The sequence below is a fragment of the Coenobita brevimanus genome, chromosome 26 (assembly GCF_032717465.1).
Source record: "Coenobita brevimanus isolate Jiangsu-jjx chromosome 26, ASM3271746v2, whole genome shotgun sequence".
NCBI classification, from domain to species: Eukaryota; Metazoa; Arthropoda; class Malacostraca; order Decapoda; family Coenobitidae; genus Coenobita; species Coenobita brevimanus.
This window is the reverse complement of record NC_136979.1, coordinates 44,076,877-44,092,210: the sequence shown is the minus strand read 5'-3', so window position 1 is coordinate 44,092,210 and position 15,334 is coordinate 44,076,877. Positions and strand designations below refer to the sequence as shown.

General features: G+C 42.2%; 1 protein-coding gene across 1 annotated transcript in view; it reads right to left on the bottom strand.

Moving 5' to 3' along the window:
• The window catches only part of rdgB (retinal degeneration B), a 303,195-nt gene that overhangs the window by 83,315 nt on the left and 204,546 nt on the right, over positions 1-15,334 (bottom strand). Inside the window, exons 15-16 of the mRNA XM_080267995.1 lie at positions 3,391-3,500; positions 2,550-2,720 (exon numbers count right to left, since the gene is read on the bottom strand). Coding sequence (XP_080124121.1) covers positions 2,550-2,720; positions 3,391-3,500 — 281 coding nt within the window. The remainder of the gene's footprint in view (positions 1-2,549; positions 2,721-3,390; positions 3,501-15,334) is intronic.

Sequence of the window (15,334 nt, the reverse complement as noted above, 5' to 3'; positions counted from 1 at the left end):
CATCTCTGCAGGCACACCTGACTCACCCACTTCTCCATCCACCTTCACATTCCCTACTTTTCCATTCATATCTCCAATCAAAAACACTCTCTCATTCATTTCAGACTTTTCCATGCACGCTTCCACATTTGTCCGGAACTCCTCTCTCACTCCGCTTGCACGATCTTGTGTTGGTGCATACACATACACAATCGGCCACATTTGTAGTCCAACTTTCAATCTTACCCACACAATCCTCGGGCCAACCAATCCATACTCTCTTATATTCTCCTTCCACCTATTACTCACAACAATACACACTCCTCCTTTTGTCCTCTCATTCCCATCTACTCCCACGCATATACCCCATCCATACACCCTTTCTCTCACACTCTCACCTCACCATTTAGTTTCAGTTAATCCACATACATCCACTTTCATCCTCTGAAGCACCTGGACAATCTCTCTTTCCTTCACCTCATCATTTCCACTCTTTACATTCCATGTAGCTATCCGTACCATGTCCTTTGTTCGGTCCTTAGTCATCAACTTTTGGTCAATCCTGGTCCGAGGCTTCTTGTTTCTACTTTTAGTTAGTTGTTTTCTGGGGGGGGGGGGGCACTAACTCTCTGCAAACTCACTTGTCATGCGGGGAACACGTGTTTGTTGGTTATTAGGTTACCATCCAGAGCTGTATTGTAAATGCTTTCCTGGTTTATGGGAAATCATATGTCTTGCCACTCAATGTAGAACTACCCTAAATACTGAGCACCACTACACTAAGTGTGATCAGTAAATTTTACATTGCATAAATGGGTCTTAAAGGGAGCTGGCATGGGACCTGGAACCAATTAGCCTATTTCCCATAAGATCAATGCCCCAACTTTAGCTGTTTCATGGTTCGGGGTACTTTTCATGGAACCAATTAGGCCTGAAAGTATGTGGTAACCCCTGTGGTTACCACATACTTCTCTCTCCCCTTTTCCTTTGTATTAAGGAACAATTATACCTGATTTCCAGTCCTCTGGAACCCTTCCCTCTTCCCAAGCCAATCTACACAACTTCCATATCCACTCCACAACAATCTCATCCCCATACCTCAGCACTTCACCACACATTCCATCAATTCCTGGGGCCTTTCCCAACTTAATCTTCTTCATTCCTTCCACTACCTCCGCCCTACTGATCTCTTCCTCCCTCCTCTCATCTCTTCTTCTCCCAGCCATTCCCCAACCACTTATACTCGCACTGCTCTCACTCTCTACATTCAACAAATCCTCCAAGTGATCCTTCCATCTCCTCAATTTCTCTCTCTTCTCCACCAACAATCTATTATTCCTATCTTTCACTCCCCTACTATTTCCCCTTTCACACTGCCTTACTTTCTTTACCTCCTTCCAAAACAATTTCTTACTCTCCCTCCATTTCACACTCAGATTCCTCCCAAACTCTTCATCCACTTTCTTCTTACTCTCCTTCACCAGTCTCTTCACCTCCCTTCTCCTGCTCACATATACCTCTTTCTTCTCTCTCTCATCTTCTCCCCTACCTCTACTCACTAACCATTCACTATATGCCTTCTTCTTTTGTTCCACAGCTCGTTTCACCTCATCTTTCCACCATGCTGTCCCTTGCACACCCTTGCATCTCCTCCTCACTCCACAAACCACCTCACATGCTGCACCTATCTTTTCCGTAGTTGACCCTTGTGCGGTGTGGTGCGGTGAGGATCTGTCCGTTCTCCCCTTTGGGGCTAAGATGCGAATGAATGTGTCTGAATGGATGAGTAAATGGGGAGTGTGTCATCCTGTCTCGGCTACCTCCCATTCCTTGGGGGAAGCAGCCTAGGTATATAGATAGATCTTACATACGTCTTCCACCCCTTCCATCTGCTCAAGCTTATATCTTCCCAATCTTTCTTCCACTATGCTCTTATACTCTGCCATTTTCTCACTATCTTGCAAATTCTCCACTCTCCTCACAGGAGCTGTTTCCTCTTGTCTTCCCCTCCATACAGGCAATTTTGGGAAAAATGCCTGTATGAAGAGGCAGTCGGTGGTAAAATTCGCCTGGCGTTTGGGGATTAATTGTCACAGAAAAGTAGTTGTAGAAGCAACTTGGGAAAACTGCAATTCAACTACTGTATAAAGATATCCTACATTCAACAGCTAACTTAGATATGGTCACTCATTATAAACACTACTTCCTGGTACAGACTAACATTCTTTGAGGTGCCATCACCTCCAGAAAACAGTGTCCTTGTTTGCTTCTCTTACTGCCTCCAGCACTCCTCTTTTTCCATCTTTCTAAACAGAATCCTCTTCTTCCAGCAGTGTCCTTAATCTTATAAGCCAAACATTTCTTTGGTACCCCGTCTTTGTGCACTCTTTGATTATGTCCATATCATCCCCAAGAGATTTCACATGAAATAAGAGTACTGTACTTTTCAAAACTTTTATATATCTATTATTAATACCTTATACTTTTCAAAAGATAATAAATTACATTACATTCTAATGACTATCATCCTCAACAATCAAAGCAACTAAGTACAGCCCACAGTAACTTACACATATGTGTGGGTATGCCATCCCCAAGAGGGTACTTGGCATAGCGAGGGATGGTGACAGGAGGGAGGAGGGAGAAGCGGGCTGAGAAAAGAGGTTCCACTCTGACTGCCAGTGGGTCCGTCGGGTGGAAGAGATTATACACTTGGTGGCAGGCAGGGCGCTGGATGCTGCCTGCAGGGAGGAACAGTGGCGAATCAGACACATTTCTGTAAAGGCAGTCCTTCTTATACATTAGGGGTGTTCTGAATTATCTCATTTATCCATACAACTGTTACTGTAAATTAGAGGAAAATGACAATAAAATTTAAACAGACAATTTTTGTGTAAATTACCAAGGACTTAAAGGCAAAAAGAATATCAAAACTGGCAGCTTATTGTTACTGCACTGGGACTGTGGTTATCAAATGCTAAGGTCGACAAATGACTTTTTTTCTCTCTCTCTTTTGTTATGAGTCCAACTCTGGGCAAAGGCTTCAGGATCTATTCCCAAGTCCCAGTATTCCTCCTACATCTCTACATGTAACCATTTCAGTGCTAACACCCACCATCCATACTGAATACATGCTAAGGCTGTCTCATACAGGACTGGTGTACTGGTATTAGTGGGGGTACTTTTAAGACATGTTGTCGGATCATCTGGTAGATCAGAAAAGTCTGCTTTTAAAGAAATTCAAATCCTTACACTGTTCCCTGCCCCGGCCGGAATTCGAACCTGGATCCATTAGGACTGCAGGCCGCCTCTCTACTGATTCTGCCACCGCCTCCCCCTCAGTTTTATTAGAAAAAAGAATAAAAAGTACATATTTAAGATTCAAATAAAGAAAAATGGATGTTTACTCACAATTCTTGTCAGGGGCGAGCATCTTACGATAAACGAGGACAAGGGCCAGCGGACACCCAAACATGAACAAGTCCGACACCTCAAAATCAAGCTTGCAGTGGCCGTGATCGCTGTAGGAAAATACAAGGGTAAGACAAGTACCAGAGAGAGAAGGTACGGAGGTTAAATGGAGAGAACTCATTTAAATGAACTTTGAGGAGAGAATGGACAGTACACAGCAAATACTGTATTTAACATCTATTAGTAGAGATAAAAAAAACAATGGTTTAGGATGGAACATACTGAGACAAGGGCAAGGGAAATGAGAATGTAGAGGATAAGAAAAGATATGGTTGAGAAAACTAATAACAGGTTTTTCCGTTACTTAAAACCCATTTTCCTCATGTACTGGAGTCTTGTGGTACACCTGGGGACAAAAGTTTGCCTTTATTTCACATCTCCTTCTCACATTCCTCCACTGGGTATTATTCCTAAGATGAAATAGGACTGGTATGATTTTCTTTCTAGAGATGATTTTCTTTGACATGGTGTGTCATGGAGAAAAATAATGGACATGCTCTATGTTCTTACCTAAATGTGCTTTTACATGACTGAGTCGGGCCAACATGTGTCCTATTTTTCTGTTCCTGTTTCATAATACCTTTAAAAAAAAAATATGAATGATTTTGGCACACACTGCCTCACCTTGTAGCTGGTTCTAAGAGTTCTAGGAGAGCTGCAGACACAGTAGAATAGTAGGCAAACTTTTGTCCTTGATTGCATCTGAACAGAACTGATCCCCTGATCAACATTTGACTCAACTACATCTCTGGAGATGTGGGTGAAGATTGCATTAGCCGCCATAATGAGATAACACAGAAAATTTTATACACATACATGGAAAAGGTGGGTTTTATACCAAAAGCCTGTTTTACAGAAGGCCGAAAGTTGAATTCTCCTCCAGTAAGAAGTTGCAGAAGCACTTGATGAATGCAGCAGTTGTGCCATACATGTACTTGTCTGATGCAAAGAGACACAAGTATAGAGAATGCTTTACTGACTTCAAGAATAGCTGCCGGTGTAGTGCAAGGGTTAACGGAGACTGATTTATAACTTTTTAACAAATGGGGTCTTACATACTGAATAAAATAATTTGGTGGCAGCAAAGATAAAATGCAAAAGTCAGGAGTCACATTTGTACTTTTCCAGAATGTTCTCATATCATTCAAGAGTCAATACTGTACTGCCTTATGTCAAGAGACTGAACTTAACCTACAGGCTGGGCACTCTAACAAACTATCTATGCCAAGTTCCAAGTATTAAGAAGGAAATTTTTTTCCCATGTGCAGGTTTAATAACAGCACTAATGAATCAGTGGTGCAGTGAGATAAAGGTAAGCACATATTTGTGGGTGGAAGGCAGTGTTACCATATTTAGCCTAAGTTTATGCTTTTAGCATAATCTACTCTATGATTTGGCCTTTGGCATAAATTTTAGCACAATGGATCATTTGGCATAATCCAACAATACCTAGAATAAGGTTTAGAGAACTTATTTGCAGACCACTGGGTTAAAAAAAAAAATGCAAATTTGTCATTGGACCTACTACCATTTTTGCCTAATGACAAATGTTTGATAGAACATCAGGTCTAAATTTAAAAGATATCTGCCAAGATATCTGAAATGTTTGCTGAAGATGGGCAAGATTTGGACAATGAGAAGATATCACTGATATTAAGTGACGAAGAGGCAAATACTCTCATACAAAATGCTAACAGTGATGGTGAACTCTGGTCAAGAGTCAGAGTGGACAACACCCAAATACTCAGCCCTTTTCAAATTTCCTGATGCACCGCATACCATTACAGTTTCTAGAAGACTGAAAGAATATTTTCACTGGTTAAGTTGAAAGAGAGGCAGAACAGGCTAAAAATATGGGAACTTATGTTTAATTTATTGGCAGACAAAGTATATTTCTCTTGGCTGTGTCAGATGAACATTCATAAAATCCAAGTAACATATTTGCTGATTTCTTTCATTCTTTGTTCAGCTAATAAGTCTGAAGGATATATGATGTAACTATTTTTTTCCAACTAGTTTTTACTGTGTACCTTCCAACCTGTATTTTGTATCACTGTACTGTATTTACTTAAAGTATTGTTATGCTGGTAGAGTTTTGGGTGATGTTTTATGTCTGCAGATGTGAGGAACCTTCTAAAAATTATGTGTTCTGTCATAGGTTTAGGTTGGTGTTTGCATTTGGAAATATGAGGAACATTCTGGAGACTTCAGCATTTGTTCTGTTTTCATTCTATTTTATGGTAAGAACTGACTCGTCATTATTGTTGTTGTATGAGTTAAGCGTGTTGTTGTGTGAGAGAATGTGAATTTTCTTATAGGATCTAAAATGTGCATTGTTGCATCAGGTGTGAGTTCTTTGCTACAGTATTCTGGACTGTGCTAATAGGGGGAGCTACGGGTGGTGGTGAGAGTATCTAAAGACCGTCCTGCTGCCAAGTGCATTAGTTTCAGTTTTGCAGTGAGAGCATGAGCCACGAGTGCCACAAGTGGACGGTCAGCAAATTGGTGATAGAGCTAGAGAGTCAAATTGTGAGTGTAATCAGTGAAGGATGGCATAGTTAAACGGAAGTAAGTGACAGTTAGTCAGTGAATGGGCAGTTGAGAGTGAAGGAGAGAATTAACATGAGAGAGAAAAGTTTGTGTTTTGCAAGTGTACCTCAAAGAAAAATTTGTGTTTTGCAAGGGTACCTCAACTGCTTAAAAGGACTAAAACCCAGATGTGTATATCTGCCTTCGATTTACCACTTGACCTGTCTTCGTGTCATTCTCAACGTATCAACGAATCCTACAGTTGTAACAATTGGTCTCAGGAGTGGACCAAACTCCAATGTTTGTAACAACTAGTGTCAGGAGTGGAACGAATCCTACTGCGTCACAATATGTGTCAGGAGTGGGATGAATCCTAAGTTTGTAACAACTTGTGCCAGGAATGGGACTGTGCTGAGCTTAGGGGACCAGTGGATGTCAGGATAAGGCTGGGAGGAAAGGAAGAGACCCTGGCTATGTATGCTGCCAAAATCGTGGACCCCTGCAACCTGGACTTGGACTACCTAGTGTCCCACCGCTGCCTACTTGACTTCAATGTGATGCAAATGTGGCTAGGAGGAAGAAGTGTCCTGCTGAGGGTCATGGACGTCTACTAATGATGACCAGAGAGACTGCAGTTATCCCCCCAGAGTCAGAGATGCTGCTGCCCTGCCAAGTCAACGGCACACTGCACACTGGATTGGGACTGGTGAAGCACAGGAGCCATGGCATGATAGAAAGGAAGTGATGGTGAGCAGGACCTTGGTTGACCCTACAGAAGAGGATATACCCATCACCACAGCCTTCTTTTCAATTCTTCCTAAGAAGATGCATCAGGGCACAGTTATGGGGTTGTACCAAGAACTCGACCTGAAGCCACAAAACAATGTAGACAAGAGGATTATGGTTGAGCTCCAAGAACAACCTGACCATGTGTGGGATTTGTTTGCCAGGAATGCCTAGTGTCTGCTGAAGCTGCAGCTGGAGCATATGAGGGGACTCTAGGTGATGCATGCTCATGTATGTTCCTTAGGTGATATCATGGACCTAGGAAGTGCTCTTGGAGTGGAGTCAGGGACCTGCTGGACACCAGACATGAAAGGAAGGCCCAGGAGAATGACAGAGTTGGCAGCACTGGAGATGTAGTTCTTCATACAGTAGGACTCTGATAGCAGACGTGAAGGCAATAACCTGTTTGTCTGGAAGTTTATGCTGTATACATCGGTGTATGCTCCCCAGGCTGGCTTGGATGATGTTGAAAAAGATAGATTCTGGGATGACTTACTGCGTGTGGTAGTGATACGGGATATGATGAGATTGTAGTTTTGAAAGGGGATTAAAATGGTAAAGTAGGTGAAGCAGCTCAAGGGTATGAAGGGGTACATGAGAAGCATGTATATGGTATGAGGAATGTGGAAGGGGAAAGGATACTAGAGTCTGGGGAGGCAATGATCATAATTGTGTGCAACACATATTTTAGGAAAAGGGGGCGCAGATTGATTACATACAAGTCTGGGGGAAATAACAACCAGATAGACTATTTCCTGGTCAGGAGGGCTGATAGGAGGTTGGTAATGGATGTTAAAGCTATAAGGAGTGAAAGAGTGTGTGCAGTTACACAAATTACTGATATGTGACATAGTGCTTAACCCCTACACCGCGGGCTTGTTTACCAATGACTTGCGTGTGCCGCGGGGTTATTTGGGCTCCGACAGACTCTCAAAAAATATTTGCCAAAAATCAGTTATTAGTCCTAGAATAATAAAATTACATATGCTTATGGCACATACCTTCAGCTTTCTCCTGGAATGATTGTTGAGCCTTCGTCGGTTACCGTAGGACTTGTGGAGACCTCTGAAGTAGGGTAACGAAGTCTCCACTTTACACTTCCCGACAACCCGTAATATGATTACCACAGCCAGATACAAACACTATAAACACTATTCTACAATTTTCAAGTAGTTTGGGATCCATACTAAAAAAAAAACACTGTGAAAGCAATGGAAATTACGAGCGCGTCTGATCGTCGCACTGGCACTAGTTCGCTCATGGTAGTCTGTCATTTATTATTCATAAAACCCCTCACACTTTATATTTCTATTACTATATAACGCTTATATATATCTACAGTCTTTATCCATAAGTTTCCTTCAGTAGTATTAGTTTATTGTCACTGTAGGGATTCAATTTCTTTCAGTAAAATACGTAGCATTCACTTTCTCGTCCTGTATACTGGCACTGAGAGTGAATGTCACTTTCATCTTCACTCTCATAACTCATAGCATTCAGACATGCTAGAGTGAAACTTTCACTTTCATTACTCCTAGGGTATATACTCGTATTCTTATAATACTACTCATTTACATTTCTATTTACGTTCTCTATTTTATTTACGTTATTTACATTTCTATTTTATTTACACTGTGTTGTGCACTGTCACTTGAAATAACTTATAAAACTATTTTCCATTGTTCACGTATATTTACATTCATTACTTTCACTTGCTGTTTACACATTATTTACAATTCCACTTGCACTGTTTTACTCAATAGAAAGATCGTAGTCACTCTTTTATCAATTGTCAGCCCTTTACCTCTTTCCACACGAGGTTTAGTAGGGGGTAAAGGTCACAGGGCCCTTGCATGGGGGTGAAAAAAGGCCCTGAAGTCAGCAAGAGGATGAGCCGTACCTCCTCTTCGGAATCTGAGAGAGAACTGCTAGGAGGGCCGGCCCGGGTTGAGAGGCCTACTTGAGGGTTATTCAGCACTACCAACGTAGCTCTTGAAACAGCTAAGCCTAGCACTGATATGATTGGCAGGAAATCTAGACAATACATTATAAATTTGGTAGTTCCAGGTGAATGTAAATATCATTTAGGCTTCTCCCTTCCCTTCTTACATGTATATTTATTACGAAAATAGATTAGAGGCCTACTTAGGAGATATATAATCAGAGCTACCAATGTTAAATCTTGAAACAGCTTTGTGTAGCACTGATATGATTGGCAGGAAATGTAGACAATACATTATAAATTAGGTAGTTCCAGGTGAATGTAAATATCACTTAGGGTTCTCCCTTCTCTCCTTACATGTATATTTATTACGAAAATAGATTATACGGCATATTTCAAGGGGAAAAAAACAGCGAAAATTAGCGAACGAGTGCACGTGAGGTGTTGTCAGGTGATAATTAGCCAATTCCAGGTGTATGGCACTCTCACTTACCTGATTTCTTTCTTGTATATATTATTTGGTATAAGAATACGACATAGGGCTTATATCAATGGATGAAATCAGTGAAAAATTCCAGGGAAGATTTACTTAGCGTAGCATGGCCGGGCAGGCGAGAGGATAGGGTAATGGAGTGGGGGTAGGGAGGGGAGTCAAGAACGGGGAGAAATGGCTAAATTGTCAACAATGGATGGGAGTACAGATGAGATTAGGAGTGCTGACTAGTGTTGGACATTGTCAGTACTGATAGATGATACAAGCCCCCACTTGAAAGCCCGGGTGAATTCAAAATAACACAGAATCACAAAAGCGACGCCCCGCGGTATGATCCCTTGCTCCCAAGCGTCACGAAAGTGACGCCCCGCGGTTAAGGGGTTAAAGAGCAGGTGGTGAAGAAGAGGACCTATGCACCTAGGAGGTAGAAAAACTAATCAGTATGCAATGCCTTCTATAGCAAGATTAGTAGAGTTGTGGCTGAACAGGAGGCTGCTGACAGAAGTGTTAATGACCAGTACTGAACTCTCAAGAATAGTACAGAACTCTTGGTAGCTCCTGAAAGTTACTGATTCAGTGTGTGGATGGATAAGGGGCCCCCCCCAAGACATAATGTAACATGGTGGTGGGATGAGGGTATAGAAGCTGCAGTTAAGGAGAAAAGAAGGCTCTTCTGGGAATGAAGAAGGGGTGGTAATGAAGAGGAATACTTGGTTGCCAAGCATAGGGCTTGAAAAGAGCAGGGCAAAATCTGATTCACAGACTTTTACTGGATAACCTACACAGCAGTGAAGGGAAGAATATGCTGTTTAAGGTGGCATATCAGATGAAAACAGAAAACAGGGATATCATGGGTGAGCAGCATGTGAAGAATGATGAAGGAAACGTAATGGTGAAGCGGGAGGATATTAAAGATGCCTGAAGAGAGCATATGACTGGTTGCTGAATGAGGAATTTGACTGGACTAGGGAAGGTTTGGAGTCAGCAGATCCAATGTCTGGCCCTTGGCCTTTGATTGACACTGCTACTCTGAATAGGGTAATAGGCAGGAGGCAGGATACAACTGGGGAAGGAAGCAGGTGTGTTTGGGTTGACTGCTGAAATGCTGAAAGCCTCAAGGGATGTAGGAGTGAGGTTAGTTACTGATGTGATAAATACAATTATGCAGTATAAGAGTGTGCTGTCCCAGATGGCTGGCTGAAGAGTGTGATTGTAAATGTGTACAAGGGGAAGGGCGATGCCCTGGAAAGAGGAAATTATTGAGTCATAAAACTTTTGGACAAGATAATTTCCAACATGGAGAAACTCATGCAGTAGCCCTTGATATTTCTAAAGCTTTTGACAGAGGGTGGCACCATTCCCTGCTATCCAAACTCCCTAGCTATGGACTATCATCTTCTGTTCCTCTGATTTCCTCACATCTCAGTGACAGAATGATAAGAGTAAAAGTAGATGATGTATATTCCAATTTCCACTCAGTTAATGCCAGTATGCCACAAGGATCAGTTCTAGCTCCAGCCCTATTAATGATCTCTTATCTGCCACCCTTAATCCTATCCATTCATATGGAGATGACTCAAAACTTCACAGTTAATTCACACTTAAATATCCATTCTCATATTTTAATATCTCTAACTCACAACTCAGTACAGCCATCTCCATAAATCAAGACTTATCTAAGATCACTGAAGGGGAACAAATAGCCTTGTCTCATTGAATGCTAGTAAAACCAAATATACCATATTCAATTTACTAAGAGACAGATAATGCCAGATCCCTATATTACTTTCAATGCTACTAATATTCCTATCTCTAAAAGTATTGAATTCTCAGTGTTTCACTTAAGAATGCCCTCAGTTGGACCTCTCATGTCAGACCACATGCTGAAATTGCCTCAAAGAAACCTGGATTATTGTACACCCATACCCTGATATCTGGCAGTGCTGTGTACCAAAGGGAGTGTTTGGTCAGCGAGTATGTCGGATACCGAAGCAATTTTCCCCATAAGATTCTGATGAAAAGCCAGAGATGCATTCCATACCCAAACCCAAACTCTCATATTCCTTAATCAATAGAGACTGACAGAGGAATGCCATAGGTAATGCTATTATCCTCATGAACAATACTATTGCTAAAAAATGGCACATCAAACATCATATGCAGGAGGATAGGGTGGTGGGACGCATGGTGTTGAGATGCTTCTGGGGCCAACTGATAGTGATAGCTAGGCAGGCAGCTGGCAGTGCACCAAGTGGGGGTGGGGGAGGGGGGAGAGGATGGGGAGGGAGACAAGCTGGGATGGGGGAGGATGGGGAGACAGGGAAAGAGACAAGAAAGCCAAACAGCCCTACTACTCCCCCCCCCCTAGTCTTACTCATTCACTCACTCTCACTCACTCACTCACTCACACACACACACACACACACACACACACACACACAGGGTTCAGTGTTAGCGCCAGTAATGTTCTTGATTTACGTAAATGATATGGTGGATGAAATGAACAGTTATGCAAGTCTGTTTGCTGATAATGAAAATATCTTGAGGAAAGCAGAAGTCGAGGAAGACTGTAAAATGCTACATGAAGACCTGAATAGGATTCATGATTGGAGCCAGATGTGGTAAATGAAATTCAATGCAAAAAAAATGTAAAATATTGGAAATGGGTAAAAGTACCAAGAGGCCATCACTGAATTATATGATGGGTAATGAACTAATCACAAAAGCGAGAGAAGAGAAAGATTTGGGAGTGTTGGTAGAGGATAGCTTGTGACTGGAAAAACACATTAACACGACAGTTAGAGAGACAAACAATCTCCTGACTATCATACGAGTGGCATTGCATTACATGAATGAGGAAATGATGAAAATATTGATAGTGGCCATGATCCACCCCAGGTTGGAATATGCAGCAGTAGTGTGGTCCCAACACAAAAAGAAAAATATAAATAAGATCGAGAGAATACAAAGAACAGCAACCAAGATGGTCCCTAGCCAGGCAGATCTGTCTTATGGAAAGAGGCTGGAAAAGCTGGATCTGCCTTCCCTAGAAGAAAGGAGAGAGAGGGGCAACATGATTGCAGTGTTCAGGGCCATGATGGGAGTAGATAAAATGAATAAAAAAGATGTGTTTGTATGGGATGGGAAAGCAACAAGAGGACACGGAATGAAACCGAAAAAGCCAAGTTGCTTGAAGGATATCTAGAAATATTGCTTTCCATACAGATCCATAGACCTGTGAAACAGCCTGGACAAAGAGATCGTCCAGTCTAAGAAACAAATTCAAAGCAAAATTTGACTTAATGAGAAAAAGAGACGGGACCCCATGAGCGTAGCTCATTTCCTGTATATCACAACTAGGTAAATACAATTGGTAAATACAGCTAAGTAAATAAACACATACACACACACACATACATGGAAGGCAAGTGGGGGTGGGGGAGGGTGGGGGTATGGAGAGGGAAACAACCAGGGATGGGGGAGGGCAGGGGTACAGGGAGGGATACATGCCTGGCAGTGCTGAGTGTGGTGGGGGATGAAGGAGGGATGGGGGTGGAAGAGAGTAGAGAGGGGATGGAGAGAGGACAGAAGGACAGGGAGAGCTTCATTTCAAACCTACGAAAAGGCAGGGTGTCAGAGTAGCGAGGCAATGGACATTCAAATTATTTGGACTGTGGGAATGTTCCCCTACTTCTTGTGTTCGGTCTAGCAAGGTGCCAGTTCTCAGTGTGCTGGATAAAGGGATATGGGTGTACAAAGTCCATAACTTCTTTACTGACGAGTATTTAGCTATAATTTATAAGAGCCATGTGAGCTCTTGGCTGGAATATTGCTCACTCTCATGGGATGGATGTCAAGAGGTTGCACTAAAACAACTAAACAAAATTCAGAACACAGCTGTTAGAATTATTAATAACCCTGCTATTACAAATAAACTACTCCACCTACAAGTAAGAAGGAATGTTGCCTCCCTTGCATTATTTTACAGATACTTTTATGGCAAATGCTCAGATGAAGTTACATCCATTGTGCCACCTCTCCATGCCTTCGCCAGCGCTACATAGGCATCTGGTACCGCACATGACTGGACTGTCACGCTGACATAATGCAGAACTTCTGGCCATCAGAATTCTTTTATTCCCCGAACAACATCTCTTTGGAACTCACTTCCCTACATTTGTTTCCCCCAAATTTTCAACCTACAGCTGTTCAAGTCCAACTGTTACAGATTTTTTATGAATGGAGGACATCAGCAATCTGGTGTATGGATTTTTTTTTTTTATTTGTTTTTCCTTCATCTGTTCTTGTTAATAAAAAAAAAAATAAAAAAAAAAATGAAGGTAATAGAGAGAGTTCTAGAATGCATGGTTTGAGAGTGACTGAATACTGATGAGATGCAGTTTGGGTTTATGCTAGGGAAAGGGACCAATGTTGCCATATTTATTGTTCGACAGTTTCATGAAAAATATATGAGAAAGAAAAGGGATTTGTACTTTGTTTTTGTTAATTTGGAGAAGGCTTCTGACAGTCCCTAGGGAGGTGGTGAAGTGAGCAATGAGAAAGCTTGGGACCGAGGAGTGGCTAGTTAGAGTGGTTATGGCTATACAGTATATGTCGGTGTATGCACCCAGGTGAGAATGAATTGAGATTTGAGTGATGAGTTTTCCGTGAATGCTGGTGTTCATCAGGGGTTGGTCATGAACTCCTTACAGTTTATCATGGTGCCTGAAGCTCTTCCACATGACTTCAGAAATGAACTCATGGGAGATGCTGTATGCCGATGATTTGGTGCTGACTCTAGAGAATGAAAGGGAGGCAGAGGAAAGATTTAGGAAGAGGAGAGATGTTATGTAGCACAAGGGCTTGAGAGTAAATGCAGATAAAGCAAAGGTGATGGTACCTAGGGCTGGTGGCAGTACTGTCAAAGAAGAGGGAGAGTGGCCATGTGCAGTTTGCCACAAGGGTGTGGGAAGTACAATAATCCCTCGATTATCAGATGTCATACAGTCAAAAGCATGTCAGGACTTCTCCCCTGCCCCCCCTCTGTACATACCCTAACTTTGAAAGCCATCGTAAAAGGCCACTACAGTACATTGTACAACACTCATTCCTGGTGTTTTACACTAATCTATCTGATTAAGCACACCTGTAAATCAAAGCCAAGCAATAATTACGGTCAATCAGATCCATCAACAACAGGTAAGCAATCACCACAGCCCTAAAATACACGGGGGGGGGGGGTCCAGCTGGACTAAAATGTTCATGTGGTCATAATTTCCACCCAGATGTAAGCCTTTTATCCAGAAAAACTGGAAAAATGTATGAATAATGGTTTGAACAACCAGATCACAGGATCCGGATAATGAATGGTCTTGATAGTGGCAGTCCGGATAATTGAGGGATTATTGTACAGTGTTTGGACAAGTGGGTGAACATGAGATGTAGTGGTATTAAAGGTAGACTGCGAGATAATGTTGATTTCATGTGTGCAGTGTGTCAGGAAGAGCATGTGGAGAATGTCAGCCAAGACAGGGTTGACCTTGTTGATGAGTTTCTTGAGCATGTGGAAGTTTTGTTACTTGGGGGACATGTTATATCCTGGAGATAGGCCTGGAGCTAGCTCTGTTGCTAGAGTGGGGAATGGTTGGAAGAACTTCAAGGAGCTGTTGCCTAACCTGAAATTGAAAGGGCTCTCCCTCCATGCTAAGGGATCCTGTGCATACGCCATGTGATAGAGTGTAATGCTGTATTGTTGGGACCTGGGCGGCAAAGGAAGAGGATATTTGCAGGCTCACATTTGCAGAAATGACAATGATTAGATGGATATACAGTGCATCCTTGAAAGTGGGGACTGGAGGGAGCTAGGTTTATGATGGATGAGTTCAGATGAAGGGTAGGATTGGAGTGTACTGCTGCTGTGATGAGGAGAAGTAGATTGAGATGGTTTGAGCTTGTGGAGAGGATGGGGAGTGACAATTGGGTGCTGAAAGTGAGAAGTGTGAACACTGGAGGTAGGGTTGCAAGAAGTAGACTGAAAAAGACCTGGGACGAGGTCAGAGAGTGTGACCTCAGGGATAAAGGATTGAATAGGGAAGCTGCCAGAGACTGAGCAGCATGGAGAGCTGCCATTAGGT